General features: G+C 34.3%; 2 protein-coding genes and 1 non-coding gene across 3 annotated transcripts; all 3 read right to left on the bottom strand.

Moving 5' to 3' along the window:
- Positions 1–7661: 7661 nt before the first annotated feature.
- On the bottom strand, positions 7662–19460 carry LOC112769271 (two pore calcium channel protein 1). The gene is made up of 24 exons (XM_025813739.3): positions 18934–19460; positions 17893–18036; positions 17670–17777; positions 17306–17401; positions 16519–16649; positions 16143–16203; positions 15782–15948; positions 15580–15685; positions 15407–15484; positions 15227–15288; positions 14331–14403; positions 14136–14201; positions 13886–14026; positions 13247–13304; positions 12379–12486; positions 12073–12136; positions 11289–11457; positions 11061–11125; positions 10692–10782; positions 9630–9716; positions 9229–9306; positions 8885–8922; positions 8402–8518; positions 7662–8092 (listed from the first exon to the last, which is right to left on the bottom strand). Exons 1-23 carry the CDS (start codon positions 19057–19059, stop codon positions 8425–8427), a joined length of 2211 nt encoding a protein of 736 aa, XP_025669524.1. The 5' UTR covers positions 19060–19460; the 3' UTR covers positions 7662–8092; positions 8402–8424.
- Positions 19461–20243: 783 nt separating this feature from the next.
- LOC112772839 (callose synthase 12) lies at positions 20244–26676 on the bottom strand. Its single transcript, XM_025817844.3, has 3 exons — positions 25940–26676; positions 21144–25863; positions 20244–20671 (listed from the first exon to the last, which is right to left on the bottom strand). Exons 1-2 carry the CDS (start codon positions 26485–26487, stop codon positions 21156–21158), a joined length of 5256 nt encoding a protein of 1751 aa, XP_025673629.1. The 5' UTR covers positions 26488–26676; the 3' UTR covers positions 20244–20671; positions 21144–21155.
- On the bottom strand, positions 23428–23506 carry LOC112774554 (small nucleolar RNA J33). Its single transcript, XR_003189037.1, has one exon. It is a non-coding gene; the product is annotated as a small nucleolar RNA J33 (small nucleolar RNA).
- Positions 26677–27515: the final 839 nt, after the last annotated feature.

Here is a 27515-nt window from a genome sequence, read left to right as displayed (position 1 = left end):
ACTCTCTCTCTTGGCTTATAGGAACTGATTTGTTGTTCATTAAAATATAATGGGCTGAAATTTTGGAGTTGTGACATTTGAAGTTGTTGAAGCAACATGAACTTGGGTTGAGAAGTTAATAAATGGGCCTGCATCACTTAGCCTACACATTAAATAAATATGGACTTTTAACCCAAAAAATGTTTGTCATCATTTATATAAAACCCAAAATCAAACTTAACTCAACAATTAACTTAACTTTGTGCATGTGGCACTAGCATATTAATACATTATTTTCATTAGAAACAAGTAAGGTAAATAACAATGGTTTGAAATTTAAATTAAAATATTTTCTTTTAACACAAATATATTTTTTAAAATAGGACATCTTTTGATTATATTAAATACAAAAATATCAAATAATTTTAACTTTAAATTTCTTGTAGAATAATCTCTAATAATTTTATTGAACATTATTATTATTATTGTTGTTGTTGTTGTTGAGTATATATATATATATATATATATATATATATATATTATAAGAATTTAATGAATAAATTTATTATTATTTTTATCGAAAAAATAAAAAAAATATGGTACAATATTATTGTATAAATAATAATAATAATAATAATAATAATAATTTTATTTTACTTTTTTTTAGACGGAAGACTGTTATATTTGACGGAAAAAATTTTTGGGAATTGATTTGTGTATTAATTTTTTTTTTTGGGATTAAAATGTCTATTTTCAAAATTTTTAGAGACTAATCTGGGTAATTATTTTGTTGAAAAATAAACTGAAAACTGATTTATCTACTGGAGTAAAATATTGAAAATATTTTTGTGTATGAATTCTTTTTACAGACTAAAATGTCCACTTTTAAAATCTTTGGAACTGATTCGAGTAATTTCTCAAATTTGAATATATGATTGTTGGAATAAATTAATTTCAATATCCCAGATCATCCATGTTGAATCACCAAAAATATATATATCTTTAATGCGGAAGCGTACCTGAATTCATAAATATAAATCATATGATCGGAAGAGTTTGGATCTTGTGGTTCTTTCGATCTTCCTCAACTAAAGCCTTCTGTATTCCTAGGAGGCTGAACTGCAACTCTTTTGATGGGGAAAGAGTAATAAAGGCCGCTTTGGTATCTTGGGGACCGAAACCCTGAAGGTCTATTTATATTTGAGCATGGCACCCATTAAACCCTTAAGCCCAAATAAAATAGTATCTAAAACCCAAAAGATAATATATCTTAAATCCAAAAAGATAATTATCTAAGAAACAAAAGATAATATCTGGTTTTATTCTCATTTAATTCCAAATCAAAAGTAATAATGACTTATTCAATTAGCATTTAAAACAATAAATGAGATCATCATTATATAAGTCATTTAATTTGAAATAGCATAATTTGTGATTATAACTAATATATGTATTGCCCACAAATAAGTTAGGAAATTAAATAAGACATCTTTAGCTCTCTCGGCACCTAATTTCCTTTCGTTTGTCCTTTTTCCCTTTATGCACTCAATGCAGACTTCAAAGTCCGCCAAATTTAGGGGTCCAAGAATTTCATCCAACACGAGCCTCTAAATTCTCTGTTTAGAGATATGACCTAGGCGTTTGTGCCATAATGATGCCGAATTCTCATTTAGTTTTCGTTTTGTACCCGTTTGCAGTATTTCATTATTATAGGAATTTAAGTCAAGCCTATATAGATTATCCACCAAATGACCAGAGCAAATATTATTCAAATTATAGAAGAGACTGACTTTATTGTCTTCGAATGAACAAAAATAACCTGATTTGTCCAAACGAGAAACAGAAACCAAATTCTGTCTAAATGACGGTACATAAAATGTCTCTAATAAATCCAAGTAAAATTCACTCGTGGAACATAATCTAAAGGTTCCTATAGCTTCGACTGCAACTATATTGCCGTCTGCCACATAGATGTATCTTTCAGCATCACTTGGCGGTCGGCTCCACAGGCAACCCTGCATAGTAACAATTACATGAGTAGTAGCAGCAGAATCTACCCACCAAGTATCAACAGGTGCATAACTTAAACTAGCCTCAGAACAAACGAAAGTAAGAATTATACCCTTCTTTACATGCCATGTGGAATATTTGGTACAATCCTTCTTCATGTGTCCCACCTTCTTACAGAAGAAACAAGTTGAAACTTGATCTTATTTCTTAGCCTTTTTCTGCTGAGAAGGCACATCCGCAGTAGTATCACGCTTTCTTTTATACTGAGAAGATGAAGCCATGTGAGCACTTTCAGTCTTATCTTGCTGTAGCCTCTCTTCTTCTTGCACACAGTGAGATATAAGCTCATTTAAGGACCAAGTGTCCTTCAGAGTGTTATAACTCACTTTGAATTGCCCAAAATGTGTAGGAAGGGAAATCAAAATGAAATGCACGAGTAAATCTTCAGACAACTCTAACTTTAGTGCTTTCAATTTTGAAGCAAGATGAGACATTTCCATAATGTACTCCCTTATGTTCCCTGTACCTTTATACCTCATGGAGACAAGTTTGCTCAAAAGACTACTTGCCTCTGCCTTTTCATTCTTAGTAAAGAATTTTTCAACATCCTTTAGGAACTGTTTGGCATCTTTATCCTCAGTAATTGAGCCCCGAAACGCCTCAGGAATTGAGCGTTTCATGATCATAATGCTCATTCGATTGGATCTCTCCCACTTCTCTATTTTAACCTCATTGAGATTTTCCGGAGTGGAAGTGGGTTTCTCCTCTCGAAGAGCTATATCCAGATCCATACAACCGAGGACAATCTCCACGGTATCCTTCCAAACTTTAAAGTTTGAACCATTCAGCATAGGAATACTGCTAATTTGCGCAGAAACATTGGTAGCTAAAGCCATAGTTTCTGGATTAGAACAAAAGAACATGCAATAAATATTAGTTAATTAATGGGTAAAAATCCATATTGAGATATCCAGCACAACATTAATTTTCAATCTTTGGATAGAAAAATTAACTGTAAGTGATACTCTCATTGCAGTAATCAAATATTGTCAAAATTCCTGTCACACATTAAGCCTTTCTTTGGACCGACTTAATGCGCACATGAAAACTTAAACTTCGCAACCTATTTATTACCGCATATATTTTCTATTAATTGGCCAAACAATAACCTTCCTTTGGGCCGATTATTGACCGCATAATTATTAGAAAATAAACAAAAGTGTGCAATGCTTATTATTTGGCCAAACAATAAACTTCCTTTGGGCCGATTATTGTCCGCATAAATAATAAGCATTACTTTATTCTTAATTAGTTACCCATATTTACCATGAATATATGTATGTAATTCGGCCAAATATAGGCCTTCCTTTGGGCTGACCAATATTCGCATGAATTACATAACATCATATTCCTTATGTTTTGAATAAATCAATTTTCACAAAAGAGGCTACTTTGGCAGCATAATGTTCAATCAATTTATTCCAAAACCAAATCTTTATAAAATTGATGGGTACAATAATCCTTATATCCCAAGAGGATAATCATTTTTTTTACCAAATTTACAGCACGCACAATTAAAATTAAAAAAAAATTATAATTCAATAATGCTTGGTTAATTTAACAATAGATGAAAATCGTATATAAATCATTAATTTACGAACATCATTCTATAAAAAAAAAATTAACCAAAACATGCTTTGCTTACATTATAAGCACGCAACAGTATGTATATATATATCCAAATCATCAATAATATATGTATGTATATGAGAGCACTATAACCCATACAACATCCACAACTGTATATATTATATATGTGCAACAATAATTAAGCGGGACCGTAGAAGAATAGTGTTCATCCATGATATATATGTAATTTTGCGTGCGATAATGTTAACGCAAGCCACGCAATATTTAACGTATACCGAAAAAAAAAATAATAAAATTAAATATTTTCGATGACCAAATTATGGATGGCTCTGATACCACTTGTTGGAATAAATCAGTTTTCAATATCTCAGATCATTCATGTTGAATCACCAAAAATATATATATCTTTAATGCGGAAGCGTACCTGAATTAATAAATATAAATCATACGATCGGAAGAGTTTGGATCTTGTGTTCTTTCGATCTTCCTCAACCAAAGCCTTCTGTATTCCTAGGAGGTTGAACTGCAACTCTTTTGATGGGGAAAGAGTAATAAAGGCCGCTTTGGTATCTTGGGAATCGAAACCCTTAAGGTCTATTTATATTTGAGCATGACACCCATTAAACCCTTAAGCCCAAATAAAATAGTGTCTAAAGCCCAAAAGATAATATATCTTAAATCCAAAAAGATAATTATCTAAGAAACAAAAGATAATATCTGGTTTTATTCTCATTTAATTCCAAATCAAAAGTAATAATGACTTATTCAATTAGCATTTAAAACAATAAATGAGATCATCATTATATAAGTCATTTAATTTGAAATAGCATAATTTGTGATTATAACTAATATATGTATTGCCCACAAATAAATTAGGAAATTTTATAATCTGTGATTATAACTAATATGTGTATGAATTCTTTTTACAGACTAAAATGTCTACTTTTAAAATCTTTGAACTGATTCGAGTAATTTCTCAAATTTGAATATATGATATCTTAAACTATTTACTTATTTATTGATTTTTAACTCCTATTTTTACATGAAAAAAGTGTTAAGTTTCTAACCGTTTTGTTAAGGATAGCAGTTAAAGTTGCATAAAATTATTTGAGCAATTTTTATATATTTTTATGCAACGAATATATTAAAAATTTAAAATTTTAATTTATTAATACAAATTTTTTACTATGAATATTAATGTACTCTAAGAAAAAATAAAGTGTGCAGCACTTTTTTAACCCCAAAGCCTAAATTATAAATTATAATTCCTAATATTGAATCTTAAATCTTGAATTATAAATTCCAAACTCTAAATTATAAACTATAAATTTGACTAGTCATTGATATAAAATATAATATAGGATAAAGTATTATTTTGACTCTCAAAGTTTTAATAGATCTGTTATATATCCAAGTCTTATTGCCATCTAAGTCCAACCAAGCAGACCCAACACCAACGAAAACCACTCTCATTAAAAGAGCGTGTACACGCGCCCGAAACCCCAAAAAACGTTACTTGTCTCTTCGTGCTTTAATATGAAAAACTGTTTTATTGCCGTCGCTCTTCTTCTTCTTCTTCTTTCGAATTCGCGCATGCAGGTTCTTCTTCTTTATTGGTTCATTTTACTATCATCTTTATTGGTCTGGTGCCATCATTAAATAATTTTGGTTCATTTCTTAGTTTATTTGAGATTTATTTGGATCAAAAAATGAATTCGATATTTTTTTGTTGATGATTGAGTCTTTTTGATTGCTTGTTCAAATTTGAACTAATTTTGGTTCATTTGTGAATTAATTGGGTTCACTTGATACTGCTGATAAGTACTGACCAAATTTTTTAATCCTTAAGTAATTTCGGTTTATTTCTTAGTTTAATTGAGGTTCATTTGGATTCAGAAATGAATTCAATGTGTTTTTATTAATAATTGAGTCTTTTTTACTGCTTGTTCAAATCTGAACTAATTTCGGTTCATTTGTGTGTTAATTGAAGTTCACTTTATGCTGTTAATAAGTATTGACCAATTTTTTTAGCAAAGAATAATGAAATTATTCATTATCACTTTATTCAATTACATTAGATTCGATTCCATTCAATTTGTCTTAAAAGTCATTTCAACCTTTAGGACAAATTGTTCATCGACAATGCACCTGGACTGCAAATGAACCGAAATATTATTATAACAACACCAAATGAACCGAAAATTGTGCATTCTCTATAAACTCAGAAACTCCTGCATTCTATCCAAATTTAAATTCATAAACAACGCTAATTTTAGCAAAGAAAGATGAAATTATTCATTATCACTTTATTCAATTGTATTAGATTCCATTCAATTCAAAATTGTTGAAGAATGAACCGAAATTTTATCAAAACAACACCATGGTGTAATAACAAATGAACCGAAAATTGTGTTCATAAACAACACTGATTTTAGCAAAGAAAAATGAAATTATTCATTATCATTTTATTCAATTGTATTAAATTCTATTTCATTCCATTCAATTCAAAATTGTTGAAGAATGAAATTAAATAAAATTAAGAACGATCCAAATCTCGTCTATTTAATTCGATTCAGGAGAATAATCTAAATCGCCATCATTCAACTAATTTGAACTTGAATCATTCATTGTTTTGGAACACGCAAAGTTTAAACGATTTTAATTATACTGTTCGATTTCAAAAAAAAAAAAAAAAACAAATGCATATTGAAATCTGAAGAGAAAGAGAATAAAATAAGAGGAAAACATAATGAAATGGAAGAAGAAAACAAAAATCTGAAGAGAAAGAGACAATAATCAAACAAAAACACAGAGAAATAAAAAAAGAATGGAAGGTTTATGTTGAAGAGGAACGAAGGGGGGTTTTACGTTAAGTCTGTTATAAGTAGCGTGGCACGGAACGTGACTCTAAATTACTTGGTTAGACTTGATTAGTGAAATCACTTTGATGCAGAGCATTATTGAAGTTTTAAACGTCCTATTTCAATTTTAAAAGATTTCAAACATAATGTTTCACGTTAAAAAATTGATTGATAGAATTTAGAGGAGAAATCTTTTAGGATCAATAATTTTTAATATATTTGGCTATTATTTGAGTAGTACAAATACTAAATTATCTTTAACAAATAAATTTTACTAATTTATGTATGTAAATTTTGAAAAATGTAGGTATAAATTATATTGATTCATATGTGCAAATTCTGATAAATATATGCATAAATATATAATATATATTTCTTATGTATAAATTTTTTATAAATATAAATATAAATTATTACTATACTAATAAAAATAATAATGAGTGTTAGGAACCAACAAGTTATGATTTGTAGCCATCATTACTATTTTTAATGATGTGAGATTATATCTAATAATATAAAATTATTCTCTTTTCTTTTGCTAGCTAAATACTAACTAAATTTTAATAAAAATACTGGTTCCTAAACTTTCTCTTATATTAATCATATAACATTGCTCTGAGTTTCTTTTACAAGAAGTTGTTGACTAATTTATGACGTGGAACTGTGGAAACGATCTAATTCAAATATTTAAGAGTTTACAAGGGGCATGGTACTGGTCTAAAACTACTCTAATTAAGGGAAGAATTGAAAAGAAACACGAGTAATGATGACGTGCACTTCAAACAAATTGGGATGTGCTGAACCTTTTAATTGTATAATGAGCTGTTGGGCAGGTTTTCCAGGGGATATCTACTCACCATATTCCTCACATATTCACAACCACTTGGTGGTTGAGTTTTTATTCAAGATTAAGGATTTGGTGTAGCGGAACTGGTGCATTAGGCTCCGGCTTGTTCTAAGATCAGCAAATTACTGTGAATACCTTATTACCAAGAGGGGTGCCAGCTTAGGGGTTTCTCACATGGTGTTGATCCACCGATGTGAAGAACCTGAGGCTATTCTTGCTGCAAATTACTGTGCATACCTTATTGGTCTAGTTTGCTTTATCTTGTTTTTCCTTCTTTCTCCATTACCAAACAAAACAAACACACAACTAAGAGCTACATTCAAATGTTCTGCAACTTTTTTTGGTTGAATAAACATTCACTTTAGAAGACCAGACTAATATATCAAATAGAATAAAAAAGAACTATCGACACAACCACTACCTTGTGTTAGTAGAACAAAATGCAAAACAAATCAAAACAAAAGTCAACTGGGATTAAAATAAAATAAATAAAAGGTTGCCACTAAAGATCTGCAATACTAATAAAAAGTAAGATTTCTGAAGCCAGATGATCCTACATTCCTACTGCTATTATGAGTTTTAATCACATTCAGCGCAAGCATATCCATGCGTATCAGTTTGGCCTCGCTTGCAAATTACTGGGGACATAAACTTTGAATTTCCACTCATCTGGATACGTGACTAGAGTCTATCAAACAAGATCTGTATAAGCTTCACAAGAAAGAAAGTGGGATTTTCCTGCATCCTGCAACAAATAAAGTAGTATAGATTCACATTTATACTACATGTACATAGGGATTGATCCAAAACCTGACTAATACATGGAAGGTTCAATCACATGATTCATGGCAAAAAATTAAAAACAAGGATGTCTAGTAAACTTGATATTAAAGCATAGTGCGTGTTGACATCATCACATTTGTGACGAGCATAGAATTATATTGAACAACTAATGTTGCAATGGATCAGAGGATACAAAAGCTAGGAATACAATATGTTCCTCGCAATGGAAAAATTGAAATTTGTGAAGATATGAAAAGTTTAATTGTTCTACCTGGAAAAGGATTTTTATCAGTTCTATGAATTGGAAGGCTGTGTTTGACTTTGACACAACTCAGAGCTCAACATATGATGAAGAAGAGCATCAACTCTCTGGCTTCGTGATTTTGTGCTGCAGGAAACCATATAGTTAAGAGGTGTAAAAAACACTCATATACTTTGAAGTTTGAACTAACAGCTCAAGCTTTCAGCTGAAGTACGTCTTTGCCATGATAACAAAGCATGATCAATCATGAGTTTAATCTCGTTTCATTTCTCTTGATTAATTTAAAGAAAAAGGTTATCCAAACTTAAGCCCAAAAAGCTCTGGCATGGAGCACCATGGAAAGATATAATCGTACAAAACAATTCATTTGCATTCGCCTAAAAGTAAAGCTTTTTGGATTACTTGCCTACAAGAAGTACCTCATCATCTGGCCAAAGAGAAAAAAAAAAAGTAAATGAGGGCATTCACAGAAACAGTGGCCACTATACATACCCAACTGATCGTCTTCGATATTTATCTCCTTCAACTTCCTATATTGAGAAGCCAAATACTGAGTTAGATTTGAACATTATGTTAAAGCTATATATGTAGGCTAAAAAAAAAAAAACTTGCAATAATAGCATTCAGAAAAATCAAGTGTTGCAAGACTATCTTTGAAGCACTGGAACTTTTCCATCTGGATAGTTTATTGTAGAACCAAGCAATAAATGGTTTCCAAGTTAGGAGAAATATATTCCAGGTCTATATGTGAATTTATAAGATAACAACTACATATCAGTTAATTAATGATAAACATGGCAACTCCTTATTGATAAGATTCAATATTAAATACAAACCTTGTCCTGTTCATCACAGGTGTCCGGTGACTCAAGCTCCATTTCAGCAAAGAATGCCTCCAAGACAAAAGCAACAACCTGAAATACAGAAAAGAGAATCATTTCTTACTTGTTAAATACAAACAAGCAATTTGTTAAGAACATTTTGTGCATAGCATTGAAATTAAGTTTATTTCATTCCATTCTAAAAGTCATAAGAAAGTATTAATTTAAGACAATTTCATTTAGCTATGTTTTGTCTGAGTGAAATTTGTAATTGTAACTACAAGGTAAGTTGTAAAAAGAATTAAGTGCAAGTCAGTTTAGGAAAAACATAAGTCCTATTCTTGAGAGACATTATGCATTCCATATTAATGCCCATGGAATTCTTAGGTATCAAATAAGCACAAAGTAAATCGTACCAAGTTCAAAAGTAGCAAAACCGTGACTAAGTAGAAACTTATGAAGTATACGTAGGTCCAAGAAGTACCCGTTAACTCCTTGTAGCTCTGAAATAGAAAACCAAAAATTCTGTGCAGTAAGTACAAATTGAATCATAAGTTATTTTTTATAGAAATTTTTGAGTCATAACTTAACCACAAACATAAAGAAAGTTAAGACAACAGCTAATTGCTTTTACTAACTGATGCCAATAAGCATGTTAAAAATCACATTAATTGCATTGAGCAAGAAATTTATCCACATTTTAGATACATTATTTGTTCGTTTTTATAACATTACTTCACTAATCACTACCAACCTAGCAAAATAAAAGGCTTTATTCATAACTTTATGTGTGATGCAACAAGTTGGAGCCTGTGCATTGAACGAACCTGGGAAAATCTTATCTTTCTAACCAAGAAACTTCTTTTGTTATCCTAGAGCATTGCACGCCAAGTCTAGACCAAGTCTAGGTCAAGGCATGCCCTTAGCAAACCAAGGCTAGACCAAGGCAAGCCACTGGCATGCCAGGGCAAGCCCATGGCACACCAAAGTATAATCTTATCTCTCTAACATGAAGTTTCCAATTGTCAGCTGTTTTACAAATAACCCATTAAGAACTTTTGTTAGCAGATATAAATTATTGATCACACAATGTTACTGACTTAGGGATAGCTTGTGAATGATTTCTATCTGTTAAAAGCATAAGTAAACATTTGCCATAGAGCAAAACAAGTTATCTTCTTGGGTAAATATAATCCCTTAGAATACAATCTTTGAAGAATTTTTGGTGATTTAAGAAGCATGTTTGACAGATACATTCACTTGTTCTGTTTTTATTTTCAATTAACAACATATAGCCAAACTTTTCCACATTTACCACTAGGACATGATAAAAAAAAGGAATCTATTTGTCAGAAAAATAAGATCATACAAATATATCTCACATAGAAATGGGGCAAGCCTGAAACAAATATGTGACTGGTTAAACTATTATGAAGCAAAAGATGACACTGAAACTGGAATGGTGACAGGACTCATACCTGCATCCATACTTGCCAGTTCCCCATGACTACCAAATTGAAAAGTGTCACCATTCCATTAGGATAATCATTGAAATTAAATAGCAAATAGCTATTTTCTGTCAAGAAAAATACTCCAAGAACAACCTTTACCACAGAAATAATTCCATTTCCAAAGAAACAAATAAGGCAGTATTAAAATTTCTGTTTGGTTGTTAAACCAAACACCATCCCCGCTCTCTAGAAAATTTTTTTTTTCCAGTAAAACATGATGAAAATAATAGAGATGGAATTTGTGGCGATTCTTTGAAGGTAAAGGTCTGGCTATCACATGATCAAAGCAACTACTACAGGCTTAAGGGACACATTTATTAGGGATAAAAAGGATACTCATTATCAGCAAGATCTGATGCTAGCAATTTAGGGTTTCCAGAATTAACAAGTCCACCAAAAATCTGCAAAGTCAAAGAGGAATGGAACGTTACCGCATTGAAATTAGCAACAAATATTAAGAGAATAGCATTGTTGCTATAGGAAAGGGGGTATGAATACACAGTTCAACTTATCAATCTGGATAGAAATCAGAAACCAATCAAGGAAAACAACCATTTTATTCACCTGTACACCAACCGAGCAATAAATACATAAGACACAAAATATGATCCCAAAGTATGGCGTCAAACTTGGCAACAGCGTTAAGAAAGTTGCAACAAAGCCTCGGAATTGCTTGACATGCATTAGGAGCCTTATCAACCTCAACATTCTTGCCAGAAGAAGGTAACGGATCCTGTATAAGTGACATCAGAAGAAATATTTGGTTGCATCCTCAATGATGTTACAGTGCCAATGGACTAAATTCACTAGACAAACTTCATTCTATAAATGAACATAATATAATCCGGTACCACAATATATATTTTTTAATGTTGACAAACTGTAGTTCTCATATTGTTGCATCTTGTTTTGGAAATAAGGAAACTAGATCCAGCATGCAACAAACAGAAGAAATCAAAGCACAACTTAGCTCCTATTGACGAGGGCCTTTAAAATAGTTGCTTTAAGCGATTCACACCACTGATATGCCATGTATTAGAAAAGATACACGTGTTACACAAAACTCTTTTCCTTGAACTCGCATTGTTTGAGTCTTCAAGTCTACATGACTCCAACCATCGATAACAAAATGTATTTGCAGTTTTGCACAAATTTTCTATGCAAGAACTTAGACGAGTATTATGCTACACAATATAATAAAAATAGTTCATACTTCCATTTTAAACTGCACAACTGCTATAGGAAACAATATACGAAATTTCTTGTTGCAGTGATTTGGTCTTATGAACCAATAATCAGAAATATAGAATACATTAACATTCAGAAAAAGAGAGTTCATATTTCTTACCATTCTCCATTTGAGAAGAAAGTCTGATCATCAGGCGAAGCAAAAGTTATAGTTTCTCCAATGACTGAAAAAGTGTAAATCATTAATCAGAGCAACATTATACAGCCTTGAAAGGTGGTCCTGCTTAATATTAAAATTCCAGGCAATAGGGCATTGAGTAATACAAATGAATTATGAGCACAAAACAGATTATTACATAAACCTACAATCATCATTAATATTTAGTGATAGAATGTTAAAGCATTTGTTAAACCAGATATTGTTTAAAATAAAATATAGAAAATACAGGAGGTAAAAAGTAGTTACCAATTATCCAAGTGATAACAAAATCAAAGCGATTTTGACCATCCCGCCAATAGTTCTCAAATCCATATGCATAAACCTTCAGAGCCATTTCTATTACATATATCCACCCTGTGAAACATCAAGGAACCATCAGAAGTGAGCATCCAATTATTATTAAAATTATAACTGTGTGCTTAACAATGAAATAAAAAGCAGGGAAGCAAAATAATGAACCACCAATTATTCAGCAGTATTGAAGAACGCATAAGTAGTTGAGTACATTAATTTTCATAATTCCTTTTAATGTGCTGTGAGATAGTGATACTAAACTTTTTAGCTGCAATTATTTTGTGCATGCTGGCTACATCCTAGGTATTACGTTACTTTCCTAACTTAGCACAGATCTTTTTTTCTAAATCAATAGTAGTATTACATTAATTAGCGCGTATCTTTTTTCTCAATCAATAGTAGTATTACATTAAAGAAACCATCACTCTTTATCAAAAAGCACAATTATTTGGTATGACAAACTAAGAGGAAAAGGAGTTCTTAACTATCCAACACCAAAATCATGATTTTTCCTCCCATCTGTCTTAAGTTCTTGATTTCATTGATATGCTCTCTTAAATCACTCCCATTTCAATCAAAGCACACTGAAAACTTTGAATTAGCTGTATATCTCAACCCTAAAATAGAACTCTTAATGTAAATAAATAAGAAGTGCACACACAGAGCTATAAGAATAATAAAGCAGAGGAACCACCCAGAGAGTTTAGTTGCTTATTTCTGCTACCCGCAAAGTAGCTTACAGACTCCAAATAAAACAACAAATTTTATAGTACTAAAACAAAGAAAATTCACAGACTATATACAGTTTCGATGTCCATACCAAAAATGAACTCAACCACTTGCCACACCTTTTGACCAGAATTATTTTGTATATCAAGCTGCAATTGTGAATTAATTACAAGAAAATATCAACACATGGTTACAACTTTTAACCCACACAAAAAACAGCAACACCATAAATGCCAAATCTAATCATACGAGGCCTTGATAAAAAGAATCTAGTAACTGTCCATTTTTAATATCAATTAAGAGTGTCACTATTTTGATAAATACACAGACAATATTTTCTAAGGTTGTTTAACCAGCTAAGTAAATAATATGGAGCAAAAATAATGAGATTCTTTATTTGCCTTTTGCCCAAGTCTACAATAGCTGCCAGTAAATATGTCAAACAGCAAAGCTGGAAAAAGTAGGACTGAAATCAGGATGTACTTGGAAGTGTAAAATAATTAACCTCTTTGAACTGGGTGTAGATTTAACGAAGCAATACGTAATGAATTTATTAAGCAATATCCTAATTATTTTTACAATAAATGGCACTTTAGACCACAAAATATTGAAAAATGCAAGTATATCCCACTTATGGTCCCATCAAATAGTGATGAAGTTAAAAAGAATTAAAATATATATATTTTAGTATGAAAATAATATTTGAAACTATATCTTCAAAACGCCATACCGTTGTCTCAATAATAACTGCAACTAGATTGAGTACGAGAAGAAAAGAGACTAGGTATCCAAAGATGGGTCTCTTCACAAATTCTTTCAAATGCTTTGAGGTGGGTGAATTGTAGAATGGTAAATACTCAAAGTAAGAGATCTGCAACAGATTAAACAGAATTAGAGATGCTGCAAATCTTTACCTGATTTATTTCAGTTCAATTCAAACAAACTTCCCAACGTTTCAAATTTGGAGTAATTGAACTTACAGAATCCTCCTTCTGGAATTTTAAAGCAATGGCATGGCAAATATCAGCAAATTCATCCTTATTGAGCTGAACAAGAAAAAAAAAAGGTTACATGAAGGATTAATTAAAGGCACAAACAATCTGTATATGCACACATTACGAGCAACCTCAGCATGCACATGTAAGATAATCACAATACATATTAACAAATATTACCTTTACGTCACGACTATCATCAAGCTCATCAAATATTAACTCAAATTCTTCCTTGGTGATCTTGGGTAAAGTCCTGAATAATACACAAAATTGGAGCTCCATCATTCACATAATGTGGTAGGAAAGAATATTATACAAAGATAGGATGTCAGGAGACTAAAGTGAAAGATCAACTCATAGTGCTAGTTTCATAAGATATGCAATAGCAATTTACCAGTCACAAATAAAGAAAGATATCCCATTTCACTAAAACAGAAGTTGCAATGGTGAACTATCAGCAGCACTGAAAGCAAAAGTGCAAGACAAACATCTGGTTTACAGGGACACCATAATTTGAAGCTCCAGCTAGTTACAGTATGTCATCGTTTAGGCATAGGAGCCTCTTTCCCTAAACTAAAGAACTCATCTAGCCTCAAATGGGGGAAGACTTTCATAAAAGAATTAACCCATGATAGTTCAGGAGCCTTTTGCATGTAATGGAAAGATAGCCCACTAGTACTAATTGTTATTTGATTAACCTGAATAGAGGCCAGCATAACTATTCAACGTTCCTAACTCCACTTTATTGAAGCGTTGAAGATTTGTCTCCCCATCATGGAAAGCTTGGATAAGCAACTTATATGTTTTAATTTATAAACAAACATATTTCAAGTAAAAGCATGTCATTATAGAAAACTCACCCTTCAAAGTTTATGAAGGAAATGATCAGATACTATAAAAAGGCAAACCATGAAAAACTGGAAAAGATTTGCATAAAATAATTCATTGTTCTTGTGTAAAATTATATGAAATTTCACAAATGCCAAAGCATTTACCTTTCTAAAATCATTATGACGCAACAAATAATTATAAGATAATTTTGAAGCTACAATGAACATAAGAGAATAAGGTTCTACCTGTATTTGTTCAACTCCTCAAAGAGCCTAATGCATTGATCTTTGTTAAGATATCCAGTACTCTGGGAAATGGAAACTCAAACAGATTTAGAATTAATGCTTTTTGTATTTACTTTTCTAAAGTATTTTTACATGTTTGACAGTGGATCAATAAACTAAAACATAGAAAATCACACTTACATGAGTATCTAAGAGATTAAAAGCTTTCTCCAACATTGCTCTTCTCATACGATCCATCTCGAAAACTTGTTTCACAAGCTATAAATAAAAACAAAAACAAAAAATACATATGTTCAGGCACTGTTATTAAAGAGTAAAAAAAAATTGAGGGGAAATGGCATGGAAAAATTTACCTCACTCTTGAAACTATCATAAACAACGGCAAGGACCAAGTTTGTAACGAAGTAAACCCCCAAAAGAACAAATATAATGAAATACAGGCAATACCAACGTGAAGCCCTTCAAAACCAACAAATATTGCTGATGATTGATGATCATATAAATTGAAAGAATAAAATCATCTACCCAGGGAGATTCAAACTATAAAGCTCGTACTTGTATGCAGGCACCCAAACATCTGGATTATTCGATGTAGTAAATAAAACAAATATCTGATACAATGTAGCACCATAAGAAGTGAATACTGTTTTTCCTTGTATAGTATCCTCAAACATCACATAAGCCACCCAGCTTGCAAAAAGAAGAAACAGAAGCCCCAGAGCCTGAAATTCACGAGAATTAGACAAGACACAATATCAGGTAACACGTTGTCGATAAATGTGGAGTGAATTGAAATAATCCAAATCTGTCATTCAAATCGGACCCAATAGTGTTGAATATAAAAATATCTACACTTTAAAAAGTTGAAAACAGAAGCAACAAGTTGCAGGGAGCAACAGTATGTAAGTGAACCAACCAAGACATTCAAGTATGTGCCAACCATGCCACTCAAGATAGTGATGGTTTCACGTAACTCCCTGGAATATATAAATATGCAGTGTTAGGCTATCAGAAAATCAGGATAAAGTAGCTGTTGAAAGTCATTCCCTGAACTATGAAAAATAACTTCAACAAATAAATTATTAGTTAGATAGTGTTAAGTAAAACAACAAAATCTTATCCCACTGGATGGTAGTGGGACCAGCTACATGTGCTTGGCCTATTTATGCTTAAATCTCTTTTAATAATTTCAGTAAAAAATGTTCCTAAAATATTCAACCACTGGTTTACGAGCTACAAAAAGGTACAGTACTCTGTGGTAAAAGTGAAAATAGAAATTGATCAATAAATACCTAATATTCAGAATGAAAAGAATAACCCTGATATAAGGAGCAACTCTGAAAGGTAGAAAATCAAAAGCCGCTGGAGACAAGTAAATAGCATAAACCAGCATATCAGCAATGAGAACTAACAGACAGAAGACCTGGAAATACCAGTAAATCAACTTATTAGCAGACAAAAGTACATATGTAATTATATACCGAAAAAATAAAAAAGAACAAAAAACATGTAATAATGGACTTTAGAAAGCAAGGGAAAACGAAATTGATATGATTCTGTCCTCCTATATGTCAAGCAATCCCATCTATCCAGCACATGCACCCCATGCAGATGTTAATTCATTAAATGAAATTTCAATATAACATCAGATTTTGATGTAAATGAGTTTCACATTCACAATGCATCAAATTTAAACTCTATTAAAAGTAAGGATCTAGCTCAACAAGGTCTTCACGAGTTTTGAAGGGTTTATACTTTATACTTCTAATCATAGCAGAATTAACATTAGAAACCAGGGTCTTCTCCGAAGACCACTATTACTGAGCACCTGTCCACACTCCAGCTCACTTCGAATTCCCAACTGTCATTTTTCTCTCTATTTTCAGTTTTCCTCATCTCTTCTTTCTACTTCCACCTCTAAAAATATGAGTCAGAGAGATGTGCTTTCTTCTTTTTTCAATTTCTAACATTACCCCGTCACTCAATGACATAAACACTTGACTATAATCTGCTGCATTTATAGCCTTTCCAGAAACAAGTGAAGTCATAAATTATACTCAATAGTCTTGACAAGCATACCTTCAACAGATTAATTGCGTTTCTCCAATATATACGGGACCCTTCATATGATATTGGGAAGAAAGTATGTATGATTAGCACCACAACAGTTAATCCCTGTATTATACAAAAAGGTTAAGAAAATACCAGAGACAGTTGAGAGATGAATGCTAGGTAGTAGTAAATGAGATTTAACATAGACTGGAAATGTAAGCTATTTCATGTAAGTTCCAATACATGTGAAGATAGAACTAGAGTACAAAGTGAACATGACAAATATATAATCAAAGAGTTACCGTTTGTTTTCAACATTAAAACAACTAAAAAGGATCTTCAGTAATTTCCCAATAAATATAGTGTCTGACTCTGAATTACCGGCACTTACCTCATAAATAAGACATTCTGCATTAGTTAGATATGGCAACTGTCCCAGAAAGAAATACTCTCTATCGCTGCAAGATGGTTTGGTATAATTTTCACACCACAGAGGTCTCTGTAAACAAGTAAACCAAGACACGAACTTCTTTTAGTTTCATTTGCATTTGTCTTTGGCCTAAAAGCCTCTCACACAATTAAAAGGACCTAAAGTTCAACAAGCTTCTACTTACCTCCAAGAAATTTAGGACTATCAAAGCAAAATAAGCAAGAGACCACATGATATTGCATTTAATGAAAATGAAATAATATCTTGAAGAACTTTGAAAGCTTGAAGAATCAAGAATTTGCTCAGGGAGTCCAACACCATCTTCAGCCTGCATTATGGATTTCCAACCAAAAAGACGAGATTAACAGATCAGAAAGAAAGAAATACATGCATACATACATAACCATATAAGGGGGAGGAATATAAAATGATATGTGAAATAATCTAATAAACCATTTCCAACAGAAAACATTCTTACCCCGAGAATAATTGGTTTTCCTTTATGAAAAACAAAAATGCTTTATCTACCTTTTCCTAGACATACCTCATTAGGGCTACCAAAATGTGCAGAATTATCCAATAAGAATAATAATGGAATTAAAATTACATATAATAGCAAGTTTAATGGTAAGAGAGGTTCCTTTTGAACGTCGTCAGTACTTGGCTAAATGAAGGAGCAAGAAGATCAGCTCATATAAACAAGAAAATAGTTTTTTTTTCTTCCTTTATTTACAAAAAGAAAAATTAATGCTATGCTTCACAGTGTAACTCTTTAGGTTGTTTTTTGTTCTTGTATAGAGGAACTCTTGTCCTCTGTATTCTTCTATTCATCTTAACAAGATTATTCTTTTATAAACCTAAAGAAAGCATCCACATTTTGCATCTCTTGCTTTACAAGCGAACAATATAACAACAACGATGCTGACTTCGTCGTACAGAAGTACAGGACCACTTAAGATAACTTTGGCCTTTTTATTCGGTGGCAGTCGAACATCAACGAACAACAATAAATAAAGCACAGTGGATTTCATCGTTGACTAATAATCCGTAGTTCAATACACATCTGATAATGTGTTTATTTGAATAGTAAAGCACAGTACCAAAAACCATCGATGCTAAGATCTACCTATCACTAAACTCAAACAATAATCCAAACTTACAATGTCTAATGCGAATTAAAGCATAAAACAGTGAAACAGAACCAAAAGAAAATGAAGGAACGAACCAGATCGACGAGTGCAGCAGCTTTCTCATAGTTGGAGCCGTAGGTGATGGCGTCGGAGCGGCGGAATATCCCCCGCGCGTGGTCCCTCCGGCCACCACTCCCTTCGCCTCTCAGCAGCGGCTCCATCTCACAGATCGAGTAACCAACCGTCAAGAGAGAGAGAGAGAGAGAGAGAGAGTAGTAATAAGTGTCAGAGCTCTAGTGTTATAGTAGTACTGAATCACAATGGCGCGTAACTTAAGTGGCAACGATGGCCCAACGAATTAACGACACTTGAAGAAGACGGTTGCGTTAGTTCTTCGTTTTTCGAGGTGTTCCGTCAGGGTGATGACGTGTACACTCCCGTGATTCGTAACCGAGGGATATTATAGTCTTTCTTCTTTGATTATGGATTGGATCTGATCCCCGCCCCGTGGCTTTGTTCAAGTGTTCATTATTGTTCAGCACTTCAGCTTGGATCTCATAATCCGAATTGTACGTTTTTTTTTTCGTACTAAAAATTCAAGTACGGTTAATTTTTTTTTTGTGTGTCTCAAGTACGGTTAATTTAATATAAGGTTGTTAATTAAAAATTATTAAATAATAATTTAACTAAAATTATTAAATTATTTAACAAATTTTAATATCAATGTCGTATAAAAGTAAATGTATCCGAATTTCTACCTTTTCTCTTGTTTCTTTCTTTTATTTATTTATTTTTTTCAATGCGTCATTTCGTGGATTCAATTTTCGTACCGTCATGATCATTACAATAGGGACTCTCGCGTACCACGTGCCCGCATGAGCATTGAAGCAGGACAGAGAAAAGTCAAGAAGTAGCATCTGTCAACTAGCACTGTTTCTTAAATCTTATCCTTCATTGTTCATTCTCATTTTCGTTAGGATAAGCATGCACTGTTACTAAGCCCAACAAACCAATTCATCTCTCTCACGTTAATTTTTTAGGCTTTAGTTGCTGTTTATGATATTTAAAATTTATTTAAAAATATAAAAAAGGAGAATGACATGTGTTTTATGTGTCTCTAATGTTTGTTATTAATCTAACCTAATCTATTATATTATGAGGAGTGGCATCTTCGAAGTGGTTGGCTATCCAACGCGGAAAGTATTAATGGGATCTTTTAAATTTATTGTATTTTATATTTATATTGATATTATTAACAGTCACCAAAAAAAAATATTGATATTATTAACAAGATGATATTTCAATTTAGATAAATTTTAGGCAAAACATCTAATTGTTTCTGGTTCTCACATTAGTTCAATATTTGCATTATCATCTTAGGTTTATCTTTTTATTATGTACCTAATTTTGAGCACCAAATGGTAACTTATACTTTTTCAAATTAAAGGAAACTGCAATGGTCCATATTTATATCAGATTAAACTATACGTCTATACCATCACTACATCAACAAATTCACGCTCAATACACTAGAATGTTGAACTCTTTGGTTTTGACAATAATCAAGAAGCAACCTTTTGAGGACCAGAGTATCGATAACAGTGTAGTAGTGGCAGCAATCAAATTCGGACCCTTCATCCAGCACAATATTTTCTGCTTGTTTAACTGTTTTTTCTAGATTAGTCAACTGAACAGTTTTTCATGTTAGAGGTCCTTAAAATTGAACTATAATCAGGAATAATGAACATGGGTAAACAACATAGATTGCCAAGTTTCATTTCTTGATTCCCTGAGCTGCTCATGATGATGACAAGAATTCAAGCATCTCCACACCTGAAATTTCAGATCCATGTCACATTTTTAAGAACAAGTTCATATGTCAACGTCACAATGCAGGATCATACATTCTAAATTATTTTATCTTTTTTTCCCCTTTGTTTTTTGGATAGACAACATCATATTCTTATCTATTTTTATTTATCTATTTGATCTTCAATAATCTAGAGTTATAAAAAAAGTTAATCATCTCTTTATTTTACACAAGTACTACCAAGATGAACTTAGAAATAAATATTGTCAGCATGATCATAATTTATTACCTATCAAGCCATTAAAGTGAAAAAAGTAAATAAATAAAGCTTGTAAAAATGTGAATTGTAGAAGTATTTGTCTAGCCTTCATTCCACACCAGAAAAAACAATGGTTTATGCCTCTCTTGGTAAACATGTTTGTAAGTAAAAGATTAACATTTACAATCAAGAACAGGTACACACAAAAAAGCCCTCTAGAACTGCATGAAAATTACCTTGAATGACAATCAAGTCTGAGTTTTTTTCCCTGTAACAATCTGGAATATCTGGAGGCCGCGACTGAATGCTTCATTGAAGAGAATTCTGGTTTGCATAGACTGACAGCCAGGCAACCATGAGAATAATGCCACAGGAGCCATTACAATGACTCCAAATAAGATATCATATAAGCGAGCCAAGGAAACAATACCCTTCCAAATTCTAGTCCGGCGCAATTGCGGCCGGAATACTTGGGCGATCAAGATAATGCCCCAGCCTGTGGGAATGAAGGCCAGTAGACTTGTAAAAATGTCTCCAAATCTAAACTTAGTGAAGTTTAGCAAACCAACTATGACAATTATGGTAAGAGTTATAATAACAGATTGGACAAACCGAAAGTATATATGGTTTTTTGCTTCATATTTGTTCCTGGCAAATGATAACACCACATAAATTCCAAATATGACAGCAACACAAATCCAAGAAAGCAAGTAAACTGAAATGCTGGTGCTTCCATCTGTTATACGTAGCTTATAGACAGTTCCATATTGGAAGGTGAAGAACCTAAGGTCTAAGACTATCTCAAAAACCTTGCCCCAAAAGCCTGTTACCTTTAGATGATCCTGTTCTTCATACCACCATATTTCCCAGCTCTCTTCTGCTTTGGCAAACACCCTTCCCCTGTACCAAATCCAATCCATGAAGTCATCAAAATCATTGACAGTTTTTAACCAATCAAAGCCAGAAGGATTGAACAAGAATGGTGCAATAATCCATGATGAAACTAAGAACCAACTTGATATGGTCATAATCACATAAACTACTGTGTTACGCGCGACAGGACTATGTTGCGCGTAAATTATGAGTATTAAACCCAACTCAATTGCTTTCACAAAATGGCTGCGAGCATAGAGTCTATAGTTTTCTGCAAAGCTCTTGTGCTCCACAACAAAACCACGGCCGGTAGCTCGGTATTTCGCCCCACCATGCAGTATAGTCCGGCCAAAGAAATGGCAGCGTGTTCCCATGGAGAATGTGAAGAAAACTGATGAAAGCTGGAGCTGCATTGTGAGGAAATCCCACATAGATTGAAGGAAACCATGCTCAAGGGAATTCTCCACAATCATTGGAAGTGCAGTGAAAAGTCCAAGTTGAATAATGAACTGCTGATTCAATATGGCACCAAATGCTTTGTTGTTGGTAGATTTTTTCTGCATAGCAGCTTCAAAGCCACTAAGAGCAAGAAATAGCCTACCCCATAAAAATGCATAAACAGTAAGAACAACCATCATTGTGTTGAAAAAGAATCCAACAGTAGTGTAGTAGAAAGAAAGCATCCTGAAAAAATCAAGCCTATGTCCCAATCTATACACATCTCTGCTCAGAACTTGCTCACCATTTCCACTTGCAACCTTTGCTTCAAACAATGATATTTGATTCAATCCAACATCCCTTCCCTTCCCCACTTGAATATACTCATGATGTGTGACATTACCTCCACGAAGAGTGCAATTGAAGCCTGCGAAAATGTCCTCGCTTATGTTGATCACTCTAGAAGCTTTGCTCAAGCCGCCTCGAGTCAAGAACCAAAACCTGTCAAACACATCAGGATGGCCATAATGCATTCTGATTTTCAAAGGATTTGCCAAGACTCTCTGTCCCAAGGTGACGAAACTCGTTTCCTGAGCCGACATGAACCAAGCAAGAGAGGAAACAGAACCAGTGAAAATGTGTTCCCTCACTCCCAAAATGTTTGGTTTCCGAATACCATAGTAACAATTGAACTCTTCCAAGAGATTCCTCATTTTAAGTGCCTCCTCAAAGTAGTTGTCCTGGTTCATATCAATAGTCTGAACAGCATCACCACGGGTGAAGATCACTGCATGGTTTTGATTCTCAGGCTTTCCTTCTCCTAGTTTCAATGGACCTGGCAACTTCACACGGTAAATTTCCACCTCCCTCTCCCATTCCTGATCATACTTGACAAGAACAGAATAATAATCCTTCTCATCTCTGCTAGTCGAAACCTCATCAACATAAGCGACTCGAAGCGCTTCATTGTTCTTCATTAAGGCTAATATTTCATCAGCACGAGGGTCCTTTTTTGCCTTCTGTGCTCCATATATCTGACAAGCAACCACATATGTGAATTTCATCGACGCAGTTCCATAGTCATGACCTTTGAATGGCAAATCTTCTGAAGTGTATGCATTACTTAAACAATGAGAGAAAGGTGACCTTACTCGGTCTGAACCATCTTTATTTTCTTTCACCATTGAAGAAAGGTTGAGTGATCCATCCCAGACATTTATGTCTGGTGCAGAATCAAGAAAAGCCAAAAGCTTGAGGGCCTTATAGTAGTACATCATTCCTCTAACTGTTCGGGACAGTGTCTGGCCTCTGTATGAAGCCCATAGCCTCAATTCCATAAGCTTCTCTGTCCATATATCATCATCATTCTCCATACCCTCGCGTCGCATCCTTTCTATGAAATTCTTCCACTCATCATCAAAAATGGTCTGCAAATAGTACAAGATTGAAATCCCATCTTCATTCTCAATTCTGAGTTGCTCTTTGCTGTACAATACTTCTTCACTATAGTAAGGTGTTAGAACACTGAAAGCCTTCATTTTCTCAACTTGGGGAGCATGGGGCATGTTCATAAAAAGTGAGTTAGTAAAGAAAGCCAACCTTGTTTTAGCCATTATGTTAACTGGGACTTTTTGCATTGAATCCCTGGAGGTAAGAATGGTGTGCAAGCGTCGAAGCTGCCGATAAAAGTTCTCATTAGTAGTTTCAGGCAGCCGAACAGCATTCTCAAAAAGAAGATTAGCAGAAGATTGATGCTTTGGAGCCAAACCATCACTGATTAGCTTCTCAGCAGTCCTTTTCTCCTTTAAAAACTCTCGAATCGTGATCTCATAGAGGGCCTGGAGGATATTCACCATTTGAGTAGAATCTTTCACTGTCCTCTTGCTCAATACCTCAATAAGTTTGATCAACTTGCTGTGAAGCTGGGGAAGTGCTGTAGTCTTGAATGATTTGGTGAATTTCCCAATTTCAATGGACTTTTCAATGTGCTGAAACAAAGACTCCAAAATGGAATGCTCCTCAGTACCAGGCTTGATAACAATCTCAAGAAGCAAGTGCTTTATGCAATCATAAGACTCAAGGACAGCACATCTTCTAAACTCATCCTTGCATATCTTCCTCCAAAGCCTCTTATCAGAAGAATTAGCCAGTTCTTTGGCCTGACTTAATGCCAATAGTAACTCGTTGCTGAGTAGAACACACGGCCAGCGAATCACTCTGACATTCCATAAGTTCTTTGGCAGCTCCAGAAGCTCGACCTCTCGGTCCGAGATGATATCCTCCTCCCTAAAGGATAAGATTATCTCGTTCCATATCAAAGCAAACTTGTTGGCCTCAGTATGGTTAGACTCAAGCTTCCTATATGGTTGCCCAAACCCATACCTGAGCTTCATCCTTCTCATAGCATCCTTAATTTTGCTCATAAAAGTTCCCCTTTCATTCAGGGACTGCTCTTCTGGCATGAGATTAAAAAGAGCAGCGCTAGCAAAGAATTGAAACCTTAACTTCACCTGCTGCATGCTTCTAATCTCACCCAAATGCGCAAACAAACCCACAGCAGCACCAACAAAAGACGAATATATCGAATACCATATCTGAATATCCATTAGATAAATCAAAATAACAGGAAGCCATAGAAGACCAAGAGCAAATTTGTCGTCCGTTTTCCCATGATCAAAAAAATCATGCCACTCAATGTCCACATGAAGTTTCAATATCTTCTTTGTGAGAGGAATCATGGGCTTAATCTGCAGGAAGTAACTGAATGTAAATTTGGTGGTCAGAACCAAGATCCAGAACAATGTATACCTAATGTTATCAATTAGTCCTTCTCTCAAACCGCGGCCGACATAAATAGTGCGGTGAAACCACCACGAGAGTAAGCGAAGAATGCTCCAATCACGCTTCTCAAAGAAGTTTGAAACCCAAGGAAAAAGGAGGAATAAGAAACCCAAAATCTCAGGGAGCAAGAAAACAAAAGCAACCATGTAGAAATCCATCACCACCTTATTTGTCTTTTTAGACCACTTCCTTTCTTCTTTGTCCCACTCATTCCAAATCAAATTGTAAAACCTGAAAAACACGAGGATCCATGCCGCGGCCACGAAGAATTTCAGGAACATCCTCAGTCCAAGTCTCTTGGTGTCCTTGGAAATAACCTTTCCCTGCATCATAAAATCAAGCAGGGCCTGCAGAAGCCTCAAACCACTCCAGGTGATGAACACGGTCAAGATCCGAACTTGCACCCTTCGACGCTTCAAAGCTTTCCAAGGATATTTGTACCCTGGCCAAGAAACGATGATAGAAGCTTGCAGGAACAGAATCAGCATCACCCAAAGCCTATCAAAGCTTCTGAAAAGGTTCCAAAACGATCTTCTCTCCACGAAACCTGTCTTCCCAGTGCGGTACAAGAAGAACCGGCTTGTTCCAACATCAATAGGCCACTTGAGCTTCTGGAAACAGCTCTTGTTCCAGAAGATCTCGTTCACATCATCATAGTTCATCCAATCACAATGAGGCGCAGTTCCATTCCTGCTAGACTCCGCTTCCAGCTTCACTATATCGTAAATCGGCTTCACTACAAGCCTCAAGAACGCATTCTCCCCTGAAACTTCAGGCAATTTACCATCGTGATCCTCCAGAATCCTGTCATGAAGAGAGATATAAGTAACTAACTAACTTTAGTAACAAACAAACAAAGATTGATTTGATTGGTATGAACCTGTTGAGGTCCTTGACCATGTGGTGGAAAATGAAGCAGATGCATTCAGGGATGAAGCGGAGATTGGCGGCTTCGCCCCAAATGAGGAGGTAGAGGGAGACATAGAGGAGCTCGAGGCGGAGGTCGTTATCGGTTTTCTTTTTGTGGTTGTTGATGAGCTTGAGATGGTGTTTTTTGCCGTGGAAGGAGCACCAGGTTTTGTAGTTTTTGAGGAGCTTTTTGCGGAAGGAGCGGAGGACGGAGGGGTGGAGGTGGTGGGTGGTGTCGGGGGCAGGGGAGAAGCGCATCTGAGCGTTGGCGAGTTGGAGGAGGAGGTGCTCGCGCTGGTTGCGGACGTTGTCGTTTTGGAAGCCGAAGAAGAGGGAGAGCCAGTCGAGGAGGTCCATGTCGGGGTGCCATCGGGGAGGGAGGCGGAGGTCGCCAATGGAGCGTAGGGCTGAGCTGGCGGCGATGACCTCCGGGTATCGGAGGGAAGGGTGTTGGTCGGGGTGGCTGTTGTTGCTGTTGGGGATGGGGATGATGTTGTAGGTTTCGTAGCTTTGAGTCATGTTACTATGACAGCATGCTAATTAAGCATTATTGAGAATCAAGAATGGGATCTGAATTGAGAGAAAGAGCTACGTTGATTTTGTGGTTAGTTACAGTTTTTGCATCTTAGATCTTGCATGCTTTGGTCTTGTTACGTTGTTTTCTGTTTGTGTTGTTGTTCCGGATGTATAACGGTCACACAGGAACTGTTAGTTAAGACAAGGAAATAAGAAGAAAGGGCGCGAGTTCGTTACTTCGTTGTTATTATTATTATCGGAAAAGCTCTGCATACAAGCCCTAATGGCTTGTATGCCATACAAGTTCATTAAACAATAAGATCAAAATACGCGCTGCTTCAGGTACGTTGATTACACGCGCTATATAATATCGCGCGTATATCTAACTACCAGATTTAAAATATTTCTTTCCCTTTTCGTTTTCGTTATTTTGAGATTTCGTTCTTCTTCTTCTCCCGCGTTTACCCTCCTTCTTCTCCATTGTTCTTTTCTTCTCCTTTTCTCACTAGCATCTTCTTCGTTTAGGTTACCTTTGTCTCTCTCTGCAACTCCATCTTCGTTTTCTATTTTTGATTTGTTGTTTTTCGAAATCAAAGTTTGATCTCGTTTTGAAGATAATGGATCATACAACCTCAGATTGTCATCTGAATGCAGGCGAAGTGGATTATGAGTCAGAATCTAACGAAGTCCCTGAGGTTTGATTTACATAGGATTAGTATGAAATTTCTTTCAGTAATTTGTATAGCATTGTGTAGTTGAAAAATTGCTGAACATTACTGTGAAAGTAACACGTTTACGTGAATCTGTCGATTCAATGTATTAGTTGTGATTAATTACTTGGAATTTGTAGCAGACGCTCGGGTGTAGATCAATTCTTGTTTGGGTGTACTTTAGCTAGAAGTGTGGGTGTATCTACACTTTACTGGTTTTTTGTTATTTTAATTTACTTGTTGTTGTTCAGCTGTATTATAACAGACATGATTAGGTGTGTTTTTAGAACTGTATTATATCTGCATGCTGTGTATTTACAG

The sequence above is a fragment of the Arachis hypogaea genome, chromosome 18 (genome assembly GCF_003086295.3).
Source record: "Arachis hypogaea cultivar Tifrunner chromosome 18, arahy.Tifrunner.gnm2.J5K5, whole genome shotgun sequence".
Taxonomy (NCBI): Eukaryota; Viridiplantae; Streptophyta; class Magnoliopsida; order Fabales; family Fabaceae; genus Arachis; species Arachis hypogaea.
This window is presented reverse-complemented; position numbering and strand designations above follow the sequence as displayed.

What these genes read in the sequence shown, in the direction of transcription:
- LOC112769271 (XM_025813739.3), bottom strand. Translation starts at nt 19,059, where the DNA reads ATGGAGCCGCTGCTGAGAGGCGAAGGGAGTGGTGGCCGGAGGGACCAC. An exon ending in ACGCAATTAATCTGTTGAAG is followed by an intron (nt 16,650 to 17,305) that starts GTATGCTTGTCA and finishes TGGTATTTCCAG; the next exon opens with GTCTTCTGTCTGTTAGTTCT. An exon ending in TATCGAAGACGATCAGTTGG is followed by an intron (nt 8,519 to 8,884) that starts GTATGTATAGTG and finishes GGTTTCCTGCAG; the next exon opens with CACAAAATCACGAAGCCAGA.
- LOC112772839 (XM_025817844.3), bottom strand. Translation starts at nt 26,487, where the DNA reads ATGACTCAAAGCTACGAAACCTACAACATCATCCCCATCCCCAACAGC. An exon ending in ATGGTCAAGGACCTCAACAG is followed by an intron (nt 25,864 to 25,939) that starts GTTCATACCAAT and finishes TCTTCATGACAG; the next exon opens with GATTCTGGAGGATCACGATG.